This window comes from Aulonocara stuartgranti (assembly GCF_965226115.1).
Source record: "Aulonocara stuartgranti genome assembly, chromosome: 7".
NCBI lineage: Eukaryota > Metazoa > Chordata > Actinopteri > Cichliformes > Cichlidae > Aulonocara > Aulonocara stuartgranti.
This window is the reverse complement of record NC_138945.1, coordinates 27,291,570-27,317,742: the sequence shown is the minus strand read 5'-3', so window position 1 is coordinate 27,317,742 and position 26,173 is coordinate 27,291,570. Positions and strand designations below refer to the sequence as shown.

The following is a 26,173-nucleotide window of genomic DNA, read 5'->3' as shown; positions in this document are numbered from 1 at the left end:
GTATATCTCTTAACAGTAAAGGTTATACATCAGAGGGTTTATATATATATAGCCGTGGCAATCGTGGCTCAAGAGTTGGGAGTTCGCCTTGTAATTTGAAGGTTGCCGGTTCGAGCCCCGGCTTGGACAGTCTCGGTTGTTGTGTCCTTGGGCGAGACACTTCACCCGTTGCCTACTGGTAGTGATCAGAGGGCCCGGTGGCGCCAGTGTCCGGCAGCCTCGCCTCCGTCAGCGCGCCCCAGGGTGGCTGTGGCTACAATGTAGCTTGCTATCACCAGTGTGTGAATGTGTGCGTGGATGACTGGATATGTGAAGCGCTTTGGGGTCCTACAGGCCATTTACCATTTATAGGGCCTTATGTTTTTATTTTGCTGTACTAATGTAAGGTGACCTTGACGATCTTTAAGGCGCCTATAATTAAAATGTATTATTATTATCATTATTATTATGTTATTATTATACATTAATATGCATAAAGGAGAAACAAAGTGTTTTAGTCAGTTATATGTTTGTTAGGGAGATTTTTAATATCTGTAGTCTTAATGTTTCCCTGGTTAATTTGAGGTAAAATGATAGTTTTTTTTAAGCTAGCAGATAACAGAGGTTTTGTTTTTTTTTTTTTGTTTTTTTTTAATGCACGGCATTTGGCTGTTTAACTGTCATTACATGTGCACATGATTTAATTTACGTTACATTTTTTCTAAAACCCAGTTGTATTTTTATTCGATTTAATTAAATATTTTAGCACAGTTTTAGCTTAGTTTTACCCTGACATTTGTGGTATGCTACGTACATGGGGAGGAAGATTTGCCTGAGAGATCTGACTCAGGGTAAAAATGGCTCACTACTTCCTCAGACCACTTTTTTTATAAGTCACTGACGGCGCTGTCTGAGAGAGAAGAAACGTGGACGGTGTAGTTTAAATCGTTTCCACAGCTTTAGTTTGTGTTAGTTACTTCTTACTCGAAAACATACATTTGTAAAATGACGGGACAGTCTTCGTTGTTATTGCGTAAACAATTATCAGGTAAGTTAGCTAACTGTTGCTGCTAAGTCTGTGGACACTAGCATTTCACTTTGTTTTATTGTCAGTCACAAGTGAGAAGCAGACGTGTTTCGTTTGGTTGTTGTTTAGTAGTAGCAGTGTTTGTCATATGTGACCTGTGTGTTTTATATATAAAAGCTTGAAAATGTAGTTGTAATGCACGTGTCGCGCGTAGATAGCGTGTCACACAGCTGTTAGCGGACATATGACTAAGGCTAGCTGCTATTGCTCAACAGCTACTATTTAAAAGTCAGTACACCCCCATTCATTACATGTGCTTACTCTCTCCATGTCTACTTGATGTTATTCGAAACACACAGTGTGGTGAGTTTAAACACGTTTGATCACTTTGAATCTGCAGAACTGATCAAGAACCCAGTGGACGGCTTTTCTGCCGGGCTCGTGGACGATGATAACATCTATCAATGGGAAGTGGTCGTTATTGGACCTCAAGACACATTATAGTGAGTGATTCTTGTTTATTGATCTTAACTAATGGATTTATATCCATCTGAAGCTAAAGCTGGTCTTGTTAACACCATCCTCTTTCTCATTTTCAGTGAAGGAGGTTTCTTCAAAGCTATCTTAACATTTCCTCGCGACTATCCTTTGAAGCCTCCTAAGATGAAGTTCGCCACTGAAATCTGGCATCCAAATGGTAAGAGCAAGCATCTCAGAACCTCTTCCTCTTTATGTATTCTACATCAAAGGATAGAAAATTAGCATTTTTCTTTTGGGGGGGGGGCTGTCTTAAATTGTGGTTATGATTATGCAAACATTACTTCTAATCACAGCCAATGGCTTAGATGGTAATTTATATTATTAAAAAATACAAGAATTATGAGTTTTAAAAATATATAAGCCTTAGCTTAACACTCGGGTATGTACAGTAGTGCTGTGCAATACTGCAGATTTTGGTATTGATCAGATATGAAGCAAATACAGGGCCAGCATTGCCGATACCACTACCTTTACCCTATAAATGCAGCTTATATACCGGAGAGCAGCGTGTGTGATTTACAAGATTAATCATCATCATTTTGCAATTTCTGAACACATTTTAATGACCACTAAATCACAGTGAAAACACCTGATGTGGCTGTCCAACACTGGACTGGAAGACCTACATAAAAAAAAAAAAAGATGTTTACTTTGCTCCCAAAACACAGATGGGAAAGTAGCAACTGTTTGCTTCTGTGACATGCCAGCATGCCCTGAGCAAAGCAAGAGGCAAACTGTGTATTATAACTACTTGTAGTAATCATTTAGCTTTAGGTGTTTTTAGTTGTTTGCATTCCCAGCATTAAATCAGACTCGATCTCAGTGGGTGTTGGTCTCCGCCAAGGCTTTTATTTGTCACAGACTCGTTTTATGGGGAGAATTTCTAGACACAGCTAATTGACGGAGGATATCGGGTCTTTTGTCTCAGCTTCTTGCAGATGATATGGTTTTGTTGGCTACATTGAGAAATGACTTTCAGGTTACACCCGAGTGGTTTGCTGTCGAGATGAGAATCAGCACCTCTAGGTCTGAGGCCACGGTTCACAGCTGGAAGAGAGTGCCCACTCTGGGTAGGGGACAAGTTGCTGCACCAAGTCGAGGAGTTCAAGTATATCTGGGTTTTGTTCTCAAGAGAGGGGAGTTGGGAAAGTGACAGGCAGATTGGTGCAGTCTTGGCAGCAGTGTGGGTGCTGTACTGGTTCGTTGTGGTGAGGAGACTAGTGTAAAAGTGAGTCTGTCTGTTTACCGACTGATCTATGTCCTTACTCTCACCTGTGGTCACAAGCTCTGAGTAGTGACTGAAAGAATAAGATCACAAGTGCAAGTGATGGAAATGAGTTTTCTCCGAATGGTGTCATCTTTCAGCCTTAGAAATGGAGTGAGGACCTCAGAGTAGAGCTGCTATTCTCTTCCAGGATGTCTCCTTTGCCCGTTCTAGGTGACATGTTTTGGGTCCCAGGGCTGATTCAATACACGCTAGACAGATTATGTCTCTCAGCTGGCTGATTGGTTTCATCATATATACATAACACAATTAATATTTAGTTGAAATGATTGAAATTGAGTGATACCAGAGTGAAGGAATGGTAAATCTGCTTTTTAAGTAATAATGTGGATTGTACTTGGGACAAAAACTAATTATATTTATAATTAAATTACTCAAATTTTCATTTTATAAAATAAATAAATTGTGAATCTGGAAAAAATTCTTTAAATGACATTAAATACATAACCAATAACACTTTAAGAAGAAACATGTTTTGCTTTTATTATCATTATTTTGCTATTATGATTGCTTCTTCAGTTGGTAGTCTGTGTATGTTAACTATATCAGTAGGGTGAGGATCAATAGATCCATCAATCGTGTACTTTTAAGTGGTATGACATGAGCCACTTTTACCACAAGTGGTATGGAATAAGCCTATACCACACCACTTGTGGTTAAAGTCCCTTAATGAGCTTTTACCTTTTATTTTATATCTGCAGCACTGTAACAGTCTGTTTATTTTCCTGTTTTCTTTTATGCCAGTGGCAAAAAATGGCGAAGTTTGCATTTCCATTCTGCACGAACCTGGTGAGGACAAGTACGGCTACGAGAAGCCTGAGGAGCGCTGGCTACCGATCCATACAGTGGAGACCATCATGATCAGTGTCATCTCCATGCTGGCAGATCCCAATGTAGATTCTCCTGCCAATGTGGATGCAGCTGTAAGTGCTCATGTTCTCCGCTAGCTTCAGACAACGTGTAAGCTCTAAGAGAAATGAAGTAAACGTGTTACAGGCATCTCTGATTTGTGCAGCTTGTGTGGCCAAGATGTAGAAACAAGAAGTGATGGAGGGAGTAAATGACACTGTATACAATCACTGTCTATTATACCCGGCAGAAAGAGTGGAGAGAAGATCCTACAGGAATTTTTAAGAAAAAGGTGGCGCGTTGTGTACGGAAAAGCCAAGACACTGCTTTTGACTAAGGCGTCAGTCTGATCATCAGTTCTGTAAGTACAATCACCCAGATTTAACCTCTTCACATCTGCTAGGCTGCCTTTGAGCAAGTTTGGCATTAGCTGCATTTTAAGTAATGACAAGAAGAAGCTTTATTGTTCATGCATTACAAATTTATTTATTTATTGTTTTTGTTAGTTTGTTTGATTTTTAGAGCCCTCTGAATTCATAGCCTTCTACCATAGTGATTTACTTCCTTATGAAACTAGAACAGAAACTGAAATGTTTATTTTTTTCTTGGGTAGGAGCTGGATGTGGATTGCCCGTTGAGGGAGATGGCTGGCAGATCTTTGCAACTTTTTGCCAGTGAAGAAACTTCTTCATGAATATTGCTGAACAGCAGTAACATCAATGCTGCAGTTTTATATCATTACCACTTTATCAGCATTTCACTAGCAGGACATGTGCAGCCTTTTTGTGTGGCTTGCATACTTATGGAATTTGACAGTACACTGCTCCTATTTTGTTTTTTTCCCCCAAAGTAAATGTATTAACATAATATTTAGGATGATTTCCATAATTTAAGTAGTGTAATGTTAAATTCTGTGTATGGGGAAAAAAATCATCAGATTTTGGAGAAGGCACCAGGATAAATGCACCTTCTCTAAAGCTTGTTTATATTAATCTATTTATTTGTAGTGAAGCTGTTGCGTGTCGACTGCTCGAGTTTTTTTTTCCTTCAATTTGCAACACTGAGCCACTCATTTCACTATATATGCAGTTTTTCATTAATCGCAGTCATTGATCAGATGGAAATCTATAAACACATCTTCCTCTTTCTCAGGTGCTTCTTCTTTCCTTTGTTGGTGAACTTGAACACTGCCTTAACTTCAGCAAGGACTGCATTTAAGAGCCTTTTTTTTTTTTTTTAACTCAAGGAAAAAAGGTGTCTCATACAAACCAAAGAGAAACCGTGATTTTAATTATTATTATTTTTTTAAATTAACAGACTTTCTTCCTATCCTTGTGATTGCATATGTAGAGTAAATGTATTCTCTCATTCCTATGGAAGAGGTCACAGGTCAGCAGTTATTTTAATACCTCTTACAGAAGTTTATATGTAACAGCTTTTTTTTTTTTATGGTTACAATAGCATGGATATGTCAAATGAAATAGTTGTATTGATATAAGTGTGAATAAAGTCGTGCAGATACTGTTCTTTCTGTAGAAACCTTTTCTTCCCTCCGCTGTACACCAACACATCCTTAAACAGACCTCAAGTCACTGAAGTTTTCCTTCACACCTAGTGGCACATTTGGTTAAAAACTAAACGGCAATAACTGCACTAGTTTCGCGTCTCCATAATTGCTTTATTGAATTAAGCACCAGCTCAATATAATCAACAAGTGAAGACATGCTTGAACATAAACTGTATAAAATCTTAACACAAAAGCAGACCCTCCTTTACCACCCCACCCAAAAATCCATCTTGCAAGTGTAGAAAACTGCAGTCCTAGTTGCTCACTGTCCAGGGGCTGACAGGCTTTTGTTCATGAACTGCTTCTTGACGAAGCAAACCCACCACTGAAAGAAGAAAAAGTTGGTAAACTTTTCAGTCAAAAGGACACGTTTCAGTGTTAACTGCTGAAACCTGCACATATTTAGATTGTAGAAAGCAGCTTAAATCTAGCATTTGAGCCTGTATCCCTCCTGGGTTAGCTGTGTGGTGACCTAGATTTGATATTAAGTTGTATAAATCAGATAAAGGAGGCAGGAAATCAAGACAGGAACAACAGTTAATTTTCGTTAGCCTCTGATCCAAATATGAGCTATGCAAGTTCTTTTCTGTATTGCAACTTAAATCCTACTGGATGCATCAGACACAGTAATTAAGGAACAAGGGGTGCATTAGCCCTGAGACATTTCCCTTGTCATGTTCACAGACCGCAACAGCCAATCACTTTGGACATGCCAGACTTACCTTGCTGGGTTTATCTGTCTGGGGGTCAAACACACGATCGCATAGCCTCAAGCCAGTCTCCTGTCGGAGCTGCTGGAGGTAGGCCCTCATAGTCTCTAAAGAAGGATGAAGAGCAAATATTATCAGTCCAGCCACAGACAGCAACAACTACTGTTTAACAGCAGGAAGGCATGGCTTTAGTAGTCGACCTTCCACATAATATACTGTACAAAAAAAAAAAAAAAGATCCAGGCATTTAGATTTAGGAGTAAGATTGCTGTAAAAGATCTGAGAGGATTCACTTGGATATGGAGTTCAGTAAAATAACTCGATATTTTCAGGAGTTTTTAAATAGGGTGGAATTCCATTAGTTTCATGTGTAACAGTTGGTACTTTATAAATGATAATCACATAAGTATAAAACAACATTTTCAGCCCCAGACCCCTAAAGCTTAAAGGTCAGCATTTCTATTTTTACCTTGAAATATAAGAGGTGTACAAAGGAACCAGTCTAATTCAGAGTCAGGGAATTGAAACAACATAACCAGTTGGTATAAATATGGTGAAATGTCAAGTTTGTTTTTACTTATTTACTGATAAACACCCTAAGGCAGACAAACATGTACTAATCCTAGCTTGTGGCTTCTTACCTTCCTCTTGCTTGTTTGCAGGTTTGACATACATAGCATTAAGGGGGAAGCCAGGTTCTCCAGGAATGGGAAAGTTTGTGATGCCCAGAGTGTACATCTCCTTTTCTCCCTGGCTCCTGGAGCTGCACTGTAGAGCCACATATCCCAATGGAAATAGTTTGATTATGTTTTCTGGTCACCTACTTGAATATATATATATTTAAGTAGCTCATTGCTACAAGTGATGAAACTGCATTAAGCCCTTTGTGGGGATTTCAATTTACCTTCTGTAGTTTCTTTAGGCATTCAGAAATATAGAGTGTGACATAGATCAGTGTCCTGTCTGCCTCATTCTGAAAGAAACACATGTACACACACATTTTTGAAAAATTTATATAAAGCATTGAGGTTACTGTAATTTGTAGTAGTTAGGTCTCAGAATTGAACAGCCTAAACTATGCAAACTATGAAAAGATTGCACTGTTTGCAATCACAGGAAGAGGCAAGCCAGGGCATGTGAAAAAACCAAGTGCTCAGCTGCTCCAGAGAGTAAGAGAAAACATAGAGGAAAAGGGGCACCAGTGAGGTGCATACCTGCCTCCTTATTCAAATAAAACTTATTAAGCTACTTTAAAAAAAAAAAAAAATTATATGTTGATACAATGGTGGGGGCACAAATACAGCAAAACCACCCTAAGGTTTATGACTATTTTGGTCTCCTTAAACATGGAACACATGCAATCAAAACAGTGCAAATGTCAATGAATTGCTTACCTTGATTTCATAGTTCTTGAAGAAAACATTGGCCTTGAAGTAGTAGATAGCCTCGTCAATAATATCAGAATCTACGCCTAAAATTTAAAAAAGCAAAGAAGAAATCAACAAATTTATGGCTCTAAATTCAGTATTTGTGCATGTGCATATGTATGTGTCACTGTTAAAATGTCATTTCCCGTTTTGGCCATGCAGGCCTTTTTGCTACCAGCAGAGCTCCATTCTTGATTTATGAGCTGCTAACAAGCAACTAGAATCACCCAATCACAAAATATAATAACTTTATTATTCAATAGCACTGAACCTGTCAAACCCACAACACCATGGAAGACTGAAATGAACCTTTAGGTGGAGTAGACACTACAAAATGCACCGTTTTATTACAGAAGTGCTCATAGACTCTAATGAAGAAGTTAGAAGTTGAGGATGAGCTTTTTACACCATATAAGGAAGTGTATCTGATGCATGTATCAGGAAATACAGTAGGGGTCATAACAAGATACAACCCATTGCCTAAAAATGACTTAACCAAATCAAAAAACACTACTATAGACTTCACTACAATTGATATGCGTTATGTGAAGGACATTATCGAGTAAAATATACTCGATAAATATTACACAAGTAAAATATATCGCATAGCCTTACCGTCTCCTCTGGCTGGTCCTTTAAACTGAGTTTTGACGGGGAGCAAAGCCATGTTCCCCACCAGCCTCGTTTCGGTGGCCATCAGGTTTGAGTGATACGCCTGAAAAATATTAAAAAAGTTGCTGTCACCTGATATCTTTGGGAACATTTCTGCCAGATAGCATCATTGCTACTATGCTAGCCTGGTTTAATAGTTATGTTACCGTAGAACCAAATAATAAGAAGTAGTATAGGCAGCGTGCTAAAACCTATTTGCAACAAAGCATCAAACGCGAATTTGCGCTTTCTGACATGTCAAACATCGTTAAATTGCGACCCAAATGGTTAGGTAATTAGCGAACTATGCTAACGTTAACTCGGAGGCCCCTTTTTTCCTACTCAGTGGGATTTCAGCGCAATATTTCTGCTCTAAACCTAGCAGTAAAGTTCTCTGCTCGTCAATAATAGTGTGTTCCTTCTTATTTTTACTCACCGGCATGTTGAATGATAAATATCAGTCCAACTGCTCAGCGACAGAAATATTCCAACACTTGCAAGATGCTGCTTCCGTGCTGTCCCACCCTTCGGCTTTACAGGAAGTGGCCACGTGTCATGTGGCGTATCAACCAGCCGGGGGCGCTAAATAAACACTTTACATCACACGGGCGGCAAAACGTGTATTTTGCGTTGCATTTTATTCAAAAAAATATAATAGCAATATTTTTTAATAACTGCTAAGCATTTAAATGCATCAAACCACTGTTTTAAAATATACTTTTAAATGAATAGCTTCATTTTCATCAAAACAAACAAACAAAAAAAAAAAACATGAAACATTATTTATGATATCCACAATCTTCTTCACGTGTCCATTTCTCGGTATCCATCCAGTTACAACAAACAGTCCGATTGGAACTCCTTTGCCAGTCTTGCTACACAAAGTCTGTATTTGCAGGATTGGCCGTATTCCGCCTCAGCTGTTCGCTTTGTCTTGAAAAATGTCGTCATAATTTAGGTTAGCAGGCTGTTCCTCAACCTCCTGTAGGAAAACAAGGTACAGAACAAAAAAAAACTGGTTGATCATGAAAAGCTATATAATGCATCTCTCACACACACACACACACACACACACACACACACACACACACACTATATTTATTATATAAATATATATTTATTATATATATATATTTATTTTTTTCCAGTTGTGTTTAATTGGGGTGGGTGGGTTGTGCTGTTTCTTCACCTTTGGCTCCTTAAACTCCAGGTCCTCTCCGTACTGTATTGAGAAGTCAATGTGTTGCAGTACTATGTTAATACCTTCTTCATCAGTGCGGTCAAAAGGGAGGAATCTTACTATACTGTAGTCATCAATCTAGATACACAAACAGATACTGTCTCATTAAAAACAGACAAATATATTAATAAAAATATCAATCTGGTCATAAACATGATGCAGTACCAAATCAAGGCCTTTACTTACGAGACCACAAATAGCTTTGGTTAGCTTCTTGAACTTTTTGCTTCTGATTGTGTTGGAGCCGTCTTCCATCATCGAGTACATGTCCGGGTCCAGGTATCTTTATAAAAATTTAAAAAAAATGCAATGCATAAAAATGTAAGCAAATTAAAACTAAGAATTGTGTCTTCAAACATGTTCAGGTTTTGAATAACATGAAAAGAAAACATTAATCTAGTCCTAGTACAGACGACAAAGGGAATTACTTTTGTAGATTTTGTGTGCACTTAACATTGTCAATTCATATGAAACTTACTTTTCAATCTCCTTCTTTGCTTTGGGGCTAAGCAGATCCATTTTTGTCATGATGTTTACCTGAGGAATCTCTAATGACACCATAGCACTGAGGGCAGCCATGACTCCAGAGATAAACTACAGTAGGAGACAAGTAAAAGGTGTGCTCTCACTATTACATTATGTTTGTGTTTGTACAGAAATGAAGTTAAAAAAGGAAAATCAAATAAATCAGAGGAAGACACTGTGAGACTGTTACCTTAAAAGACTCCACCATGAACTGCGAGTCAACAAGGAAAACTCCACAAACCCGAAACTCCCACTGCTGGAGCTGCTCCACCAGCTGCTTCATTACAGGAAGGTGTGTGTACAGCTCAATCTGCCCTGTAAAGAGAAGCCACGCTTCACACCAGTTCTATGAGGCACACACGGACAACCACTTTTCCAACGATAACATACCTTGTTCCAAGACTGAAATAATGATATATACACTCATCTGCCAATTCAATAGGTTTGTTACTCTCTAATGGCAGCAGCTCAACTACATTTAAGCATACAGACACGTTCAATATGCTGAAGTTTAAAGCAAGCATCAGAAAAGGGAAATATGGTATGGTTATTGATGCCAGACGGGCTGGTCTGAGTATTTCTGAAACTGATCTGCTGGGATTTTCCCCAAACAGCCATCAACAACCATCCGTAGGGTTTACAGACAACAGTCCAGAAAAAAAAAAAAAAAAAGAGCGCCACTTCTCTGGGTGAGAATTCTTGTTCATGTATGAGGAGAAAGACCAGACTGTTTAAAGCTAATATGAAGGCAAGAGTAAACTCATATTCATTACAACCTAGGTTTACAGAAGAACATCTCTGAATGCACAACATGTTGAACCTTGAATCGGATAGGCTACAGCAGCAGAACACCACACCAGGTGCCACTACTGTCAACTATGACCAGGAAACTGAGGCTATAATTTGCAAAGGTTCAAGAAAACATAATTTAAACCCCACAGCCTACCTGAGTATTGCTGCTGACTACCTTATGATCACAGTAAACCCATCTTCTGACTGTTGCTTCTAGTAGGATAATTTGTCATACTACAAAGCTCAAAATCATCTCAAACTATGTCTCGCTGCATGCTCAATCATCCAGGTAATGAAATCCCAAAACATTGATCCTGTCCATCAAAACCATAGCACTTTCAGTGGGAGAAACATTATATCACTCATCCAAGTGCCTTCTTCAGTCTCAGATGGCCAAAATCAACGTTTTGGCATCTCAAACAAACTGACAAATCTGCAGCAATTTTGTGATGCTATCGTGTCAGTATGGTCCAAAGTCTATAAGGAATTCACCGTGTTGAATGTATGCCATAAGGAATTAAGGTAATTTTGAGGGTAAGTGGTCATGAGTGTAAATCTATTTTGGTGATTTTAACAAAATTAACAAATAACAGTGCCCAGGATATGTTGAATCCCATCCACACTCCAGCACAAACAACTGCACTGTGCTGAAGCTAATGGAAGTCTGGCTTCAACATACCCTCTTTGAAACATTTACCTGGACAGTCAAACAATATGTAGTCATCTTCCACGTGGCCCAGGCTTTCCTCCAGCCAATCAAAGTTGTTTGCGAAGTACTCCATGCAGAAAACCAGACCTCCGTTTGGGCCAAATCTTAAAGACTCGTCCTCCATCACGTCATCCACCTGAATAAGCTCACGAATGTCTGAGAGCAAACATAATAAAGTTACCATGTGGGTTGTGTAAAATAACTCCTATATGCTAAATACTAAAGCAAGAATTAATGTTAGAGCCTAATTAAAAGCCATTTATCAGGGTTAATCGTATCTTCCTCTCTTCTATGGACACTACTATGTCATATAAACTAAAACTATGCTGCATTTACCTGCCATGACAGGGTAATCAAAGTGCTCAGCTGCTGGGTCCAAATTGACCACCTGAACCGAACGGTTTAAGGTCTCTGAATGCTGGACCATGGTGGAGCAGTAGGTACTCTGAAATGAAAATGAACTCCAGTAAACAAAAAGCAGATGCAGTCTGTGTTGAACACAAGACAACCTCATGCCTTAGCATTAGCCGAATAGCACAACAAGGTATTTCAACAAGTTTAACTGAATGAGTGATAACTTACCTTACCGCTACCCGCGGGACCCATCACTAGCTGTGCATAACGAGGCATTGTGCCTCAGTTAAAGAGAGCTGTGTAAAACTGGGTCCTTTTTGTCGCCAAAAGTAGCTTCGTAGAACTGTTCGTAATATTGATGCACTAGCGGTGGTGGTGCTTGTGCTTCTTCTTCTTCTTCTCCTTCTTTTTCTTCTTCGTCTTCTTGTAAGAAACATCTACATTGTATTAGCACTTCTGCCACCTATTGGTCAAAGCGTGGTTAACAAGCTTGGATCATTACTAAGAAATTTAATTGTTAAGTTATACACTATATGAAGACGTCTTTCTATTTAAGGTAAGACATTTCCGTCAGTAGAGACAGAATACAAGTCTCTCATAAATAATGAAGTTAAATAAACGTAGGAGAATACATACATTAAAAAGCTAAAACTATTTTTCTGAGCAGTTAAATAATTTCAGAAATTACTCTCTCTTTGTATAATATGTTTAATTTATGTAAAATAAAACAAAAAAATAATGGGATAAAGGATAAAGTACAAAGATAACGTCATTACTAAACACTAGGGGGCAGCATTCTGTCGTCGTAGCTTCTACCCTGCATACCTCTAAGAGAATAAGAAGGAAAGGAAGTCGTTGCAAACCGAAACATTACCATCGGAATGCCAAGCAAGAGCAACAACACGCAAGCGATTGCTCCTGGTCTCCTAATTTGACTGAGCCTCTAAAAGCTGTCATAATTGGGGAGGGAAATGTCTCGATAGAGTGGATGGAGCGGATAGGTGAAGCTTTTGGAAAGAGCTTACCGACTGGAGGTGGACTTCTTATTATCAGGTGAGCTCTTTCATCATAGTCCGTCTTGCAAAACGTTTCAAATTACTTTGCACGTTACGTAAACAGTATTAGCTTCATTATGCTCTGTGCCACACTCTTTTGCTATAACTTAAGGCGGCCCTGCTAAGCCTGTCGTCAAAGAGTCGTTAAATGTCCCGTAAGAGCTCAGACTTAAAGAGAGAAGCTGTCCTTCTTTCACTGGTACATAAATAACTACAGGGCTCAATATTGTCTATGGTGGAGGAACTTCCAAAAGCCACGCACTGTCATTACCAACAGTAGCGGTGCTCATTAATGTGTTAAAAGCTAATCTACGCCAGCGCTAAACTTGGCAAGCGGGCGTTGCTAGCTGATAATAGCAACACAGTGAACGGAAGAATGCTACATGCAGGGACAACTAGGCTAGTAGACTAGACATAAAGTGTCGCTACCCTATTTTTGTAACGTTTTGGTAAGAATGGACTGATCGCTGCTATTGCTAACAGGTCACTTAAAAACAAGCCTTTAAGTTCGCAGCTTAATTCCGTAAACCCACAGATTTGTGGCATTCACAGACTTGGGAATACATTAGTGGAACCTCATAGTCCGTTAAATTATATAGCTTTTACTAACATTTAAAATTGTAATTAGTGATCTTTTTTTTCTTCTCCCCCTCTGTTTTCCAGAGTTGTAGGCTATGAGTGTGGGTGATGGAGGACGGTCAGCATGGGGACTTGGACTACTTGATCCAAGATGAGGACACTCTCATTGAAGGTGTCAGCAACCAGGTCTTATTTGTGGTGGTGCTCAGTGTCGCCTTCCTTGCAGGCCTCCTCACTCTCCTCTGCAGGTAAGCAATTGTTGTTTAATAAAAGGAAAGTGCCGTTTTCTTTTTCTTTGGATGACAGGTGTTCAGGACCGATAATATATGCATATATCTGAGGGTTGTAATCATGTAGAATATTGCACTTTAGGGCTACTCGTAACACTGATGATGAAGTTCATCAGTGTTACCGTTTCATTACTGTGTTCACAGGCAGTTAGTGTATTAAAACTTAGCTCACTGTCTTGGATTTGCATTGTCATGCTCTGTTTCATAGTTTACGCTGACAAACATCTGATTGCCAAATCATCCTTTGACATTTGCAGACAAGAGCAGCAAAATATTCATCCTGAGAATCAGGAGCATGTTAGAGCCGTCCGACAACAGCTCCAGACCGAGCAGGTAAAGACGCAAGCGCAGCTCTAGCCTTTTTAGCCCTACGTATTACTTGGAATCCTTTGAGTGGTTTGAAACATCGCCTGAACATTTCAAACTCAGAAAAGCAGAGTTTTGAGGATTATATTTTAATTTGGAGGATGTCATCCTTTACTAAAACTATTATTTTGTTGGTGTTTAATTTCTATGTTATCTTAAGAAAGCAACCTCTAAAATTTATATTTATATCTCTGAAATTTAAAAGAAGCAATTAGTTTTGGCTCTAGAACTGGCAAAAGTCCAGAAGAAGGAACTGAAAAGGTTTAAATTGTCAAGTCACAACAGGAAGTTGCAAAAGGGCTGATTATAGATAAATATTAATATTCTTTTACAGCTAGTAAATGGTTTATAATTTTTATTGTTCATTTGGAGGGAATGACTCTCAAAATTGTGCGCTCTGTTATAACAAATGTGCTAAACGTTTTAATTTGTATGCTTTTGATTTCATTTTGCAGGATGAAAATCCCCAGGCTGAAGCCAGGCAGCAGTATTACACAGACATGTCGTGTCCTGTATGTTTACAGCAGGCTGTTCTGCCTGTGGAAACCAATTGTGGACACCTTTTCTGTGGTGAGATTATTGTACAGATTTCAGTAATGTGCACTAAACAAAAACAATATGATTTCATTCTTTTAATCGCTTATTTCATTACTAAAAAAGTAGTACAAAAAGTACAAAATTTCTACAAATGTTGACATTATTTGAAAATATGCACATCAAGGAAAACATCATTTGAAGTAAAAAAAAAAAATTCTTTTTTCTTTTTTTTGTGCTTTAGTTTTACTCATGTGCCATATCCTGTATTCTTACACAGGCTCCTGCATCATAGCCTACTGGAGGTACGGCACCTGGCTGGAGCTATTAACTGCCCCATCTGCAGACAAATGGTGAGTCTTTCAGTACTTGTTAAAATGCACACTAGGGATATTCATAAGTTGCCAGCTGTTCTGTATTCATATCTTTGAATGCACAAAAATACCTTAATTCTTTTTAGGCGTTTAGCTACTGCCACAGTTGTTGGAAATGAGTGTTAAATGGAATAAGTGATGTGTCAGTCAGAGCGGTGCTGTGTGACCTGTCACTGCTCTACATATATATATATATATATATTACCACCCAGTTGATTTATAATATCAACTGGCCGATATAACTATAAATGAGTACATAAAAAGAAAAAAGAAAAACACATGGCAAATTTTGGGGAAAACTGTTATCTATGCCTCTAATGTTTCAGTAAAGGACTAGATGTTACAATCCCAGACAATGCATTGCTTTTAATGGAGAAAATCTTGAAGGATGGCTGTTATGAAGAAAGCAGCGCAGAAACTTTACCAGCAGCACACATCGTCGTGTGCCTTCTTTTACCCAAGCTAGCCTGCTATTTCCCCTGCTTAGGTTTAGGGATTAGAGATCTGATCTAAATTGTTAAATTTGCGACACATCGTCCGTAGTGGACCTTGGATTCATCGGGTGTTTCGGCCATTATCACTAGACTCCTCATCCAAGGAGGCCCTGCCAGGGTTGATCAGGCCCTGGAGTGTGTCAATGATTTATGTTAAAATTGTTTTTCTCTCCTTCTTTCTCCTGTTTAATTTTCTACAGTTTATTTTCTATCTATTCACTACAACTGAGAAATACTTACCTCTTTAGCATTTATGGAGCCTCATTTCTTCAAAGGGACAGAAAAGGTGACAGAGAGGAGTAAGACAAGTAAGATGAGATAAGATAGGAGAGAGCAGAGAGGAGAGCTGGAAGGAGGCGCCTGATCTGGCTTCCCACACCTCCCCGCCGGATCTGGCTGTGCGCTCTACCTCCCCACTGCCTACCAGAAAAGGGAAGAAGAGCAGAGGGGAGAAGAGTGGAACGTTTTTCATTCTTCTTTTTAGTTAGTACTACCATGAAATTAACTGCACAGTCCCCAGGAGGCCCTGAGACAGCTGTAGCAGTCAACCAGCAAAACTTTTAATGTTATGTTTTACTCTTTCGACGCCCCCTGTTGAGGCAGGCCCGTGGTGGGCCTGCCTCATGCCAAGGATTGGTCGTGGTGATCAATCCTTGGCATGTGTATCGCAGTTAGCTGACTGCCTTAGCTGCCCAAGTGATGTCAGCCCTTTGTAGCCATAGCCTGTGACTGGTCCTCTCAGCAGTGTTAGCTAATTCTCTTATAGCCTGATATAGATTGATTATCATCAATATCAGTATTGGTATCCTTCTTAAAAATATCTTTAATTTTTTTTTTCTTTTAATTCCAGGTAACATTGCTCTTTCCACTATTTCATGAGCACGCTGGTCCTCAGAGGGTACAGGATGGGGAAGCTGAACCTCAGCTAATATTAAGAGATATCAATGATTACAACCGCAGGTTTTCCGGCCAGCCGAGATCTGTGAGTATTTCACAGTGATATTTATTTAGATTGGGGCTTTAAGTTCGAATATTCATTCTGTACAACCCAGAATATGGTTATATTTTAAGGGGGGGTGCTCATCTGATTATGACCTGATCTGTCTCCTTTGGTCTTGGGAGCTGCGGACTTCTCCATTGTATAACTCCTTCTTTGTCTCTGTGAGTCATAGTCTGAAACCCAACAACAGTTATATTCTTGATACAAAAGTTAGGAAAGTTGTTAAAGAAGTGGATGTTTGCTCTCTCTGCAAGTCTATCATGGGAGACATGCGAAAGAGAGGGGTTTAAAATTTGCAGCCATCCATGAAATGGCCGATATGATACTACCTTAAATGAGATAAACGTGAGTTATTATTGACAACTTTGTTTCTGTGGTTTACCTCAGTTTATGGACAGGCTGCGGGATGTGCCCACTCTGCTTCGTCACGCCTTTAGAGAGATGTTTACTGTGGGTGGCCTCTTCTGGATGTTCAGGATTCGAATTCTTCTCTGCCTCATTGGGGCAATCACCTACCTGGCCTCTCCGCTCGACATCCTTCCCGAAGCGCTCTTTGGTCTTCTGGGATTCATGGACGATTTCTTTGTAATCCTACTTCTCTTTGTGTACATCTCTATCATGTACAGAGAGGTGGTTACTCAGAGACTGAACGGCTAGGCCTTCTCAAAAGCCTCGGGAAGAGTGAAGTCAACATCTGAGGACGTGCAAAAAAACGGAATAAATGTTCAAAGAGCAGTTAGTCGATAATACAGATTTTGCTCTCGCTCTCTCTCTCTCTCTCTCTCTGAAGCCTTGGATGTTATTTTATCACAGGAGATGGGTTAGCAAAAAAAAGTACTCTCAATATTGACTCTGTATATAGAATTTACCATTCAAGATTCTAAGGTCATATGAGTCAGTACCAACAGAAGCAGAATATAAGGATGCAATGTAAAAATCTACTTGGAGTCAGGCACTGAGGTCAGTCAGGAAAGTCTTTCTTGCCTGTCAGTTTCCAACCTTAACTAAATAGTCAACAGTGCCATGAACGGGCATTTGGTTAATGTGTATGTCATCATTATGGAGACAATCGTGTAAAACTGTAATGTCTTTATTAAATGGATTTAAAGTCAACAGTCTACATTTGGGTTGTCAGTTGACAAGCAAAGGTGTGTTACAAGAACCCTGTTAATGGGGTTATTAGAACCTGCTTTATTCATTTATAGTTACGCCCATATTTCAGTGATCTGTAACCTGCATAACCATGACTTGAAACCAATGTTTGTGTCAAAATCACTAAAGTTTTTCACCTGGAAACGTCTAGATTTATTCATCCATTCTAACATGCTTTGAACTTTCCTGGGCTTACCCACGTGAAAATATAGTGAACAACACCAACCAGTCTGATGATGATTTCTCAGTTAGAGATGACTTTTTCTTTTTTTTTCTTCTTCACATTTCAGGATCTTAATCAGTTTGTCAGTGTCAGTTCAGCTTCACGCACTACAGAGCTTTTCAGAACGTCAGAGTCTCTCAATCTGTCAGATTTTGAAATGTATTAAAGTCTTATTTATGTTCAAATTAAATTAATGTTCTATACAAAATGTGTTTTACTGAGGATATAAATAAATGGGGGATTACCAAACTGTTCAAGTGTAAATCCAGCTTGAACTTCTGACTGGTGCACAGTAAATATCTCCACCTCAACTTCTTTTATTATTTTTATTTTTTTTTAGTTGTGATTACTTAAATAGGTAGTGTTGTCTAGTGGAGCCAGAGAGGGAGACTTCATTATCTGCCCTTTTCCCTCAAAGTTACTGTGTAACCATGGTTACTTTTTGAGCAATGAGTCCAGGCTATTTGGTTTCTGGGGATTCAAGCCAATGTTTGATAAGCTTGTCATGGTAGGCAAAGTAAAAGGAGCAGGTTAACTGTAAATTTCACTGTATTTCAGAGATTTAGATTACCAAAAAAGGAGACCAGCAGCTACCTCATGGAATGTCTTGTTTTAGGGTGTGCCCACATACCAGTATGTGTCATACTTGAGTACTGCTCCACTAGTGTCCCTTTCAGTTTAAACTAAAGCCAGAGACAGCAGCATATGTTGTAATGCTCCAGGTGAACTACATTTGAGAGGTTTTTTGGAAGTCCCACCCTGATGTAATCTTTATTTTGGAAGCATCATGCAAGGGGCACTTTGTGCACAGACTTCGTGTACATGCCAAAATGCATGTCAGAAATGTGTAAAAATGCTGCTTCTCTCATACAATCTATTAACATAATTTCAAAGATATCATGTGCACTCATTTTCTCAGGGTTAGTGGGATTCCATCTAAATTAAATGGAATTGTGGCAATTGCATGAAGAAATCAAGTGGTTTTCTTTTATAAATCATTAGTTGCTTTTGATGGGAATTTTTTGTGTGTGGTTAGACCTGCTCCAACTTTTTTTTTTTACAATAGAACAGAATAGCCCTTTATTGTCTTTGTGCATGTACAACAACATTTTTGTGTGGACTGATTCTGTGTGGATAATTTGAAAGCAAGAAAAATGATCCACATGTGAAAAAATATTCAAGACAGTTGCCAATTTTCGCAGGAGTGGATGTCCCCAAAAATCCACCCCTAGGTCAGACTATGCAATGCTCAAAGAAATTACAACAAACCTTAAGAGCTACAGCTCAACAACAATAAAAGCGCTATATAAATACAGGCCATTTACCATTTTACCATTTACCAATATCATCAGTTGAACAAGTTATTGAATCATATGTTGGACTTAGTTATTAACAAACTTTCTGTATTTTGGCTTAGTTTTCTTTTAAACCCCACTGGGTGTCTCACTGTGAGAAGTACCCTCTGGTGCTCTCTATAAGCATTTAGACTTATGCTTTTACGCAGCACTGAGTCAGCTGTATGTCTTCCCAAGCTTATGCGCTGCTTCCGTTTTGCTTGCCAGAAAAAAAAGTAATTTCCTTGGATTGTTTTGTTTTTTTGCCTGTGATTGTGTCTACATATTTTAGAACCATAAATAAATGAATGTTTCATTTGGTGCTTGTTTTGTGCTAGTTTTCAGATTCTTTTGAAATAATAATTGGTTGTGGACTAGCTTTTCATGTAATTAATACCTGACAGTACATTCAAAGTGAGAACTGCCCTTTAAAACGAACTATAGACTCCGCCCACACAGCCCGCCTCTGGTAGACGCCGGACTAGCGAACCAGCGAACCCGACCATTGGCGGACGGATTGTGAGACACCCAGAGAGCCAGAGATCTCGGGAGTGTATGAAGCTGACTATCAAGTTCAGGCTCTCTTCGCCACGTAAAGTCGGTCTACGTTAGATCACGATGAGTACATCAGAGTCTTTGGATCGTATGGAAGTGTGTGAAAGCCTCTTAACATGGGTAAGTAATCGAGTTATAGTTGTTTTTCCGCTGACAGACGGTTCTCCGGCGCCCCGGCGACGCTAGCTAGGCTAATGGTAGCTCGAAGAGCTAACGGGAGTAACGTTAGCTGGCTAGAGGAAAATGACTCGCCTCACAGTGGTTACGTATGCAGGCCAGCTGTTTGCTGTGTTTAGCTGCTGATGTGTTGGTTGCTAGCCGCCAGCACACCACATACCATGGCTTAACTATTGATTTTTGATTCATGCGCTGTGTAATCGGGCTTTTATCTAACGTTATTTGAGCTTTCGTTTACTAAATCCCTACCGAATGGTGTGTCAAACCGCATTGGCCTTGTTATGATTTAAAGCTTCTTTTGGTCAAACCTTTTTTGTCTTTTCTTATGGTATGAGGATAAACGCTCGGCGTCTGCTTTGGGGTTAAATTCCTGTCATCGTTGTTCAGTGTAGCATATTATTATGTTCGCCTTTCTTCCTCATTCCTTCTTCTGAATAAAATGTTAATGCTAAATAACTTCTTGGGCTTGGATTTTTAACCAGACATTACCCTATATTGTTGATGCTCAGAGGCTGAAAACTGGGATTTAAGCTAAAGGCGTCGGACTGTAGAGTCACGTGCTGCAGACTGGTATATGTTTACATTGATCAATGAGGTCTCCCAACACTGGGTTTCTAGAAAAGGCATAACACGTTGTACTTGGAAAGCTGTCACATCCTCATTTACCATAGTATGACGTGACGATTGCTGATGGTTAAACCAGTGACCTTAAGGTTAATAAAGTGCTGCTCAGGCATTTGACTGGATGGAACGTTATGAAAACTCTGCATGGAAAAATTACATGTTTTCACAATACTCTAGTGGTAGAAATGTCAGAATTGTATAATGGAAACATCTATCTGGTGTTGGTTATATTGGAGCCGAGTTCATGCATGCTACCCTGCTTCTCTAATGTCAGCATATCTGCACACAAGCTGGTTTCTGAGCAGGTTCACTTGGGTCACCTGGATGTTGTTGTGTGATACTTGAAGCCATAAAACATCCAGTGATTCCAGAAACTTCACTGAAGATGTGTCAAGAAGAGCAGTAGATGACCCCACAGATTAGTTTTACACACATAGCATAAAATAATTGATTCCCTTTGTGAAAAGGCCCAGTAAACCTTTGTCATAGTGATAATGGATCTGGCAAACATGCCTCACATACCTTACATGCCTATTAACAGTGAAGATACATCAGTGACTAATTAGGACTAAAACGAGACAAGTGTTACTGGTTTAGATTAGTGCAGCATTAAGATCAAGCATAGCTGATTTTCATGCATGTTCTTTGAATTAAATTTGCAAGTACTATTTAATGACTTTGTAAATACTAGATTTGTTTGGAGAAACACTATTTACCTTCCCAGCTTTCTAGTTCAAAGTCTATAATATCCAAATGTGTTTGCATGAAGAGCAATGCAGGCAATTATCCTTTAAATTCACGGTGAGCCATTCAGCTTCATGTATTCTGCCTGCTGAATGGTCCGCCTTGCAAGCGCCCACAGCTAAAACAAGTGGAATATTTCCCGGACTGAGAACACGTGATTATCTCCCACTGCATGCTACATGTGAGTGTGTGTAGCTTTGGTAATTATCCAGACTGTTAATGAAAAATTAACTAGATATTTAGTATATATATTATACTAATATATATAGTATAGATATTTCTCAACTCATACTTTAAATATATAGGGTTGCACATGACTGGAAAATACACATCATGTACTTTTACTGTCATTATATGAAATTACTGGATGTTTAAAAAGAATTAATGAATAAAAGCCACAGGATTTAATGTTTTTGTTGTTTTTCATTAATTTGCCCTTGGGAAGGTTTGGTATCACAGCAGGTAGAGCAGGTCATCTACTAACTGGAAGGTCGGTGGTTTGATCCTTTTTGATCCAGTCTGCGTGGCAGAGTGTCTTTGGGAACGATACTGAACCCAGAGTTATTCTTAATGCATGTATCAGAGTGTGAATGTGCAGCACTTAGATGCTGCACATTCACACAGAGAGAGAAGTTATTGTGTGAATGAGACATGTTGTATAAGGCCAGAATGCTTGAGTAGAAAGCCCTATATGAGAATCAGCCATTTACCATTAAATCTGAGAAAACACACAGGAGATGGTTAGTCTGGTGTATTTATCAATGTTGTGATTTAGGGTTTCGATGCGCTGCAGATTTGAAAAAGGCTAATCCGGCCTCTTAATACGTGATCGCTTACATTCTAAACTTTATTTAGTCGTGCACACGTTCTCCACAGCTGAGCATGTCCTGACCCAGCTGTTACTGCAAACTTTTAGGTGTGGATTTCCTGTTGGGTCTCAGTCCACCCCATGTGTTACCACCAACTTATGTACTACAGCTGACATTTATAATAACATGATTGTTTATTGTTTTTGGTTGACTAGCTAAGTTTTTACTTTTCACTACACGCTCATTTCCAAAAGTACATATGAAACCAAGTTTACGTGTTGCAGTGGCTTATGAAACACATCTTGATGAAGCATTGTTTTGGTTCAGTGGCCCTTTATGGTCTATACTATCAGTCAATGTGTTCTTATTAATGCAAGAATTATCTGTGATGGCCAAAAATGTTTGTGGTAAACCAGGTAGTCTAATGTGAAGTTCCTGGTCAACCCTTTTAATACACTGCTGACTCGTGAGCTGAACCTGAGCAAAATTGGAGCCTCCAGTTTACAATACCTCAGTTTACACGATACGTTTTTCATAACTATAGTTTGTATCAGTTAATGACCCATATGGAAAAAAAAAAAATATATATATATATATATACAGTGGGGCAAAAAAGTATTTAGTCAGCCACCGATTGTGCAAGTTCCCCCACTTAAAATGATGACAGAGGTCAGTAATTTGCACCAGAGGTACACTTCAACTGTGAGAGACAGAATGTGAAAAAAAAATCCATGAATCCACATGGTAGGATTTGTAAAGAATTTATTCGTAAATCAGGGTGGAAAATAAGTATTTGGTCACCTCAAACAAGGAAAATCTCTGGCTCTCACAGACCTGTAACGTCTTCTGTAAGAAGCTTTTCTGTCCCCCACTCATTACCTGTATGAATGGCACCTGTTTGAACTCATCATCTGTATAAAAGACACCTGTCCACAGCCTCAAACAGTCAGACTCCAAACTCCGCCATGGCCAAGACCAAAGAGCTTTCGAAGGACACCAGGAAAAGTATTGTAGACCTGCACCAGACTGGGAAGAGTGAATCTACAATAGGCAAGCAGCTTGGTGTGAAAAAATCAACTGTGGGAGCAATCATCAGAAAATGGAAGACATACAAGACCACTGATAATCTCCCTCGATCTGGGGCTCCACGCAAGATCTCATCCCGTGGGGTCAAAATGATCATGAGAATGGTGAGCAAGGATCCCAGAACCACACGGGGGGACCTGGTGAATGACCTGCAGAGAGCTGGGACCAAAGTAACAAAGGTCACCATCAGTAACACACTACAACGGCAGGGAATCAAATCCCGCAGTGCCAGACGTGTTCCGCTGCTGAAGCCAGTGCATGTCCAGGCCCGTCTGAAGTTTGCCAGAGAGCACATGGATGATACAGCAGAGGATTGGGAGAATGTCATGTGGTCAGATGAAACCAAAGTAGAACTTTTTGGTATAAACTCAACTCGTCGTGTTTGGAGGAAGAAGAATACTGAGTTGCATCCCAAGAACACCATACCTACTGTGAAGCATGGGGGTGGAAACATCATGCTATGGGGCTGTTTTTCTGCCAAGGGGACAGGACGACTGATCCGTGTTAAGGACAGAACGAATGGGGCCATGTATCGTGAGATTTTGAGCCAAAACCTCCTTCCATCAGTGAGAACTTTGAAGGTGAAACGAGGCTGGGTCTTCCAACATGACAATGATCCAAAACACACCGCCCGGGCAACAAAGGAGTGGCTCCGTAAGAAGCATTTGAAAGTCCTGGAGTGGCCTAGCCAGTCTCCAGACCTCAGCCCCATAGAAAATCTGTGGCGGGAGTTGAAAGTCCGTGTTGCTCGGCGACAGCCCCAAAACATCACTGCTCTCGAGAAGATCTGCATGGAGGAATGGGCCAAAATACCAGCTACTGTGTGTGCAAACCTGGTAAAGACCTATAGTAAACGTTTGACCTCTGTTATTGCCAACAAAGGTTATGTTACAAAGTATTGAGTTGTATTTTTGTTATTGACCAAATACTTATTTTCCACCCTGATTTACGAATAAATTCTTTACAAATCCTACCATGTGAATTCATGGATTTTTCTTTCACATTCTGTCTCTCACAGTTGAAGTGTACCTCTGGTGCAAATTACTGACCTCTGTCATCATTTTAAGTGGGGGAACTTGCACAATCGGTAGCTGACTAAATACTTTTTTGCCCCACTGTATATATATCTCTTATAAAGTTTGTATCTGTGTATTGTGTCTTGTGTGAAACTTGTATGAAAAGCATACGAGAGTGAAAACAGATATACTGTAAGATCCATTGAAAAATTATATATAATTGTAATATAATGTAATATATATATAATGAAACTTGTATGTTTTGGATACTTACTAAAACAATATATGAAAGTAATGAGAAAGTGGCCACTTTCATGAGTAAATCATATAAGTTTTTACTATTTCTTTTCCATATGGGGTGCTAGTAAACATGTCGCTTTTGCCTGGTTTCTTTTAACGCAGAGAAAAATCCAAGTGAGCTCCAAGCGAAGCAAAATTCCTCACTACAAATCACATGAGAATTTTCACTCCGCTTATTGGCCAGATGGATTTCCGGAAGGAGCAATAAAAGTAAACTACAGCAAGAAGGTGCTGTGTTCTGGACATTTGGAGAACATGGAAAATTTTGGGGTTTTTTTTTCACGGCTAATTGCTAGCCCATACAGACCTTTGCACATCTATAAACAAACTGCTCTGTAGTTCATTTGGAGCCGCACTGAGACCAACATCTTCAAAGGGTCTCGAATTGGTTGTTTTTGTCCACACCTGCGATTATTGTGTTCACAATCTATAAAAGTGAACCACACCAAGGGGGAAAACAAACCAGAGTTCGGTTTTAAACATAGGTTAGGGACTATAGTGGATATCTAGAAGGTATCTTTGGACCGCTTCCCACTTGTTTAAGAGAAGTTGCCTTGAGCAGGACAAAAGGGTAGCTGTCGAAGCAGTTTTTCATAAAAATCCAGGGTGTGCAGACGGTACTATTCCAGTAGTTGCTGAAGTGGTTGTTGGCCTTATTTTGCTCTCTCGTAAGTGCTTCAAGGCTTCTTGATTAGTATAATCGTAACAAGCTGAATGGAAGGTGATCCTGATAATTAAGAGGACATTTATTAGCCCAGTTTTGCTCTTGGACGAGTGCTTCAGGGTTCCACGATTAGTTTAATTAAAATAAGCTGATTGGAACATGAGCTGATGATGTCATTCAGAGGACATTTAGTAGCCTAGCGCTATCTCAAAAGTTGACATCCCATCTGAAATCAATAAAGTTTGAATTAGGCTTATATTATAAAATATTATATATAATATTTTACACTGGGGCTCATATTCTGTTGCCCTTTAGTCGAGGCAACACAAAGGTCTATCACCGAAGTTTTCTTTCCAAGACAGTATTTACCAAAGCATAGGAAATACTAACTAGATTTAGTCCTCTGTAACTACCGATTGCATGTATTTAGCTCTTGATTCACATAAACGTAGAGACTATAAAGGGGATGGATATAAAATTAAATCATATTTTTTATATTCAGTGATGTAATCCAGCATATTGGCGATAAACATTAGGTTTGATTGAAGGCTGATTGGCTATTTGTGACTGATGTAATTACTGGGTTAATTGTTTTTAGATTTGTGCCTGATCAACATTCAAGACACCAAATGTGACATAATTAACTAATCTCTAAAGGCGTTTTTATGAGGATAAGTGTACTGAACAGAATGATACTTGGCTTCATTCATGGAAAACGTGACTGCACAATGTCCTGCACCTGCACATAAAGCAACCCACCTGCACTGGTCAGCTTTGGCTTTTATTAGAAATCACATCAGCATACATTCCTTTCCGATGCTTTGTTATATAGTGTTACTCTATGTATTGCGCTGGTTTGGACAGTGGGACATGCAGCTAAAGCTGTCAAGCTCACATTACCATGAAAGCCACTATTGTTTAGAAAGAATAGTGTAGGATCTTTTTCAAGCTACAGCCACACAAAAATGAAAGGAAATTTTTATCAGTCAGCAAAGTGGAAAAGTAGCTGATTGATTTAAGATGACTTGAGGTAATACGTTAAATCAAGCACAAAAGCACATTGCGTGTCAGGGGCCGTGAATTCATTTCTTTTGTACAACTCTCACAGCGTGTTGTCAGCTAAGGACTGCCCGGCATAGTGT

The 26,173-nt window shown here is 39.3% G+C and overlaps 5 protein-coding genes across 8 annotated transcripts in view; 3 read left to right on the top strand and 2 right to left on the bottom strand.

Moving 5' to 3' along the window:
* Positions 1 to 304: 304 nt before the first annotated feature.
* Positions 305 to 5,206, top strand: ube2g1b (ubiquitin-conjugating enzyme E2G 1b). 2 transcript variants are annotated; one of them, XM_082538278.1, is made up of 6 exons: positions 305 to 1,027; positions 1,407 to 1,509; positions 1,606 to 1,703; positions 3,576 to 3,754; positions 3,935 to 4,041; positions 4,294 to 5,206. In XM_082538278.1, exons 1-5 carry the CDS (start codon positions 985 to 987, stop codon positions 4,028 to 4,030), a joined length of 519 nt encoding a protein of 172 aa, XP_082394404.1. In that variant the 5' UTR covers positions 305 to 984; the 3' UTR covers positions 4,031 to 4,041; positions 4,294 to 5,206. The 2 variants fall into 2 exon arrangements, with proteins under 2 accessions (XP_082394404.1, XP_082394405.1); XM_082538279.1 differs by having other exon boundaries at positions 309 to 1,027; positions 3,931 to 4,041.
* Positions 5,207 to 5,337: 131 nt separating this feature from the next.
* Positions 5,338 to 8,600, bottom strand: arpc3 (actin related protein 2/3 complex, subunit 3). Its single transcript, XM_082538277.1, has 7 exons — positions 8,472 to 8,600; positions 8,000 to 8,099; positions 7,352 to 7,428; positions 6,862 to 6,930; positions 6,599 to 6,725; positions 5,970 to 6,064; positions 5,338 to 5,572 (listed from the first exon to the last, which is right to left on the bottom strand). The coding sequence occupies exons 1-7, from the start codon at positions 8,475 to 8,477 to the stop codon at positions 5,510 to 5,512; spliced, it is 537 nt and encodes a 178-aa protein (XP_082394403.1). The 5' UTR covers positions 8,478 to 8,600; the 3' UTR covers positions 5,338 to 5,509.
* Positions 8,601 to 8,656: 56 nt separating this feature from the next.
* On the bottom strand, positions 8,657 to 12,024 carry gpn3 (GPN-loop GTPase 3). The gene is made up of 8 exons (XM_082538276.1): positions 11,884 to 12,024; positions 11,638 to 11,746; positions 11,290 to 11,457; positions 9,991 to 10,115; positions 9,754 to 9,869; positions 9,462 to 9,558; positions 9,225 to 9,353; positions 8,657 to 9,017 (listed from the first exon to the last, which is right to left on the bottom strand). The coding sequence occupies exons 1-8, from the start codon at positions 11,929 to 11,931 to the stop codon at positions 8,952 to 8,954; spliced, it is 858 nt and encodes a 285-aa protein (XP_082394402.1). The 5' UTR covers positions 11,932 to 12,024; the 3' UTR covers positions 8,657 to 8,951.
* A 451-nt stretch (positions 12,025 to 12,475) lies between these two features.
* rnf170 (ring finger protein 170) lies at positions 12,476 to 17,643 on the top strand. Its single transcript, XM_082542416.1, is given in 8 exon segments — positions 12,476 to 12,708; positions 13,374 to 13,537; positions 13,837 to 13,912; positions 14,401 to 14,515; positions 14,760 to 14,795; positions 14,798 to 14,832; positions 16,198 to 16,329; positions 16,735 to 17,643. Coding segments are annotated over 7 exon segments (804 nt in total). The 5' UTR covers positions 12,476 to 12,708; positions 13,374 to 13,397; the 3' UTR covers positions 17,005 to 17,643.
* A 1,893-nt stretch (positions 17,644 to 19,536) lies between these two features.
* hook3 (hook microtubule-tethering protein 3) overlaps positions 19,537 to 26,173 on the top strand; it is a 28,223-nt gene continuing 21,586 nt past the window's right edge. For all 3 annotated transcript variants that reach the window (XM_082542413.1, XM_082542411.1, XM_082542412.1), the window contains exon 1: positions 19,537 to 19,731. In XM_082542413.1, the coding sequence (XP_082398539.1) occupies positions 19,728 to 19,731 (4 nt within the window). In that variant the 5' untranslated portion in view covers positions 19,537 to 19,727. The remainder of the gene's footprint in view (positions 19,732 to 26,173) is intronic.

Bases quoted from the DNA above. Each gene is read 5' to 3' on its own strand.
- ube2g1b (XM_082538278.1), top strand. From the start codon at position 985: ATGACGGGACAGTCTTCGTTGTTATTGCGTAAACAATTATCAG. The intron at 1,510-1,605 runs GTGAGTGATTCT...TCTCATTTTCAG, and splicing joins GGACCTCAAGACACATTATA to TGAAGGAGGTTTCTTCAAAG. The intron at 1,704-3,575 runs GTAAGAGCAAGC...CTTTTATGCCAG, and splicing joins TGAAATCTGGCATCCAAATG to TGGCAAAAAATGGCGAAGTT.
- arpc3 (XM_082538277.1), bottom strand. The intron at 6,726-6,861 runs GTAAATTGAAAT...GTGGCTCTACAG, and splicing joins GCCTAAAGAAACTACAGAAG to TGCAGCTCCAGGAGCCAGGG. The intron at 5,573-5,969 runs GTAAGTCTGGCA...TTCTTCTTTCAG, and splicing joins AGACAGATAAACCCAGCAAG to TGGTGGGTTTGCTTCGTCAA.
- gpn3 (XM_082538276.1), bottom strand. From the start codon at position 11,931: ATGCCTCGTTATGCACAGCTAGTGATGGGTCCCGCGGGTAGCGGTAAG. The intron at 11,458-11,637 runs GTAAATGCAGCA...GTTTGCTCTCAG, and splicing joins TGATTACCCTGTCATGGCAG to ACATTCGTGAGCTTATTCAG. The intron at 9,354-9,461 runs GTAAGTAAAGGC...TTGTGTATCTAG, and splicing joins CCAAAGCTATTTGTGGTCTC to ATTGATGACTACAGTATAGT.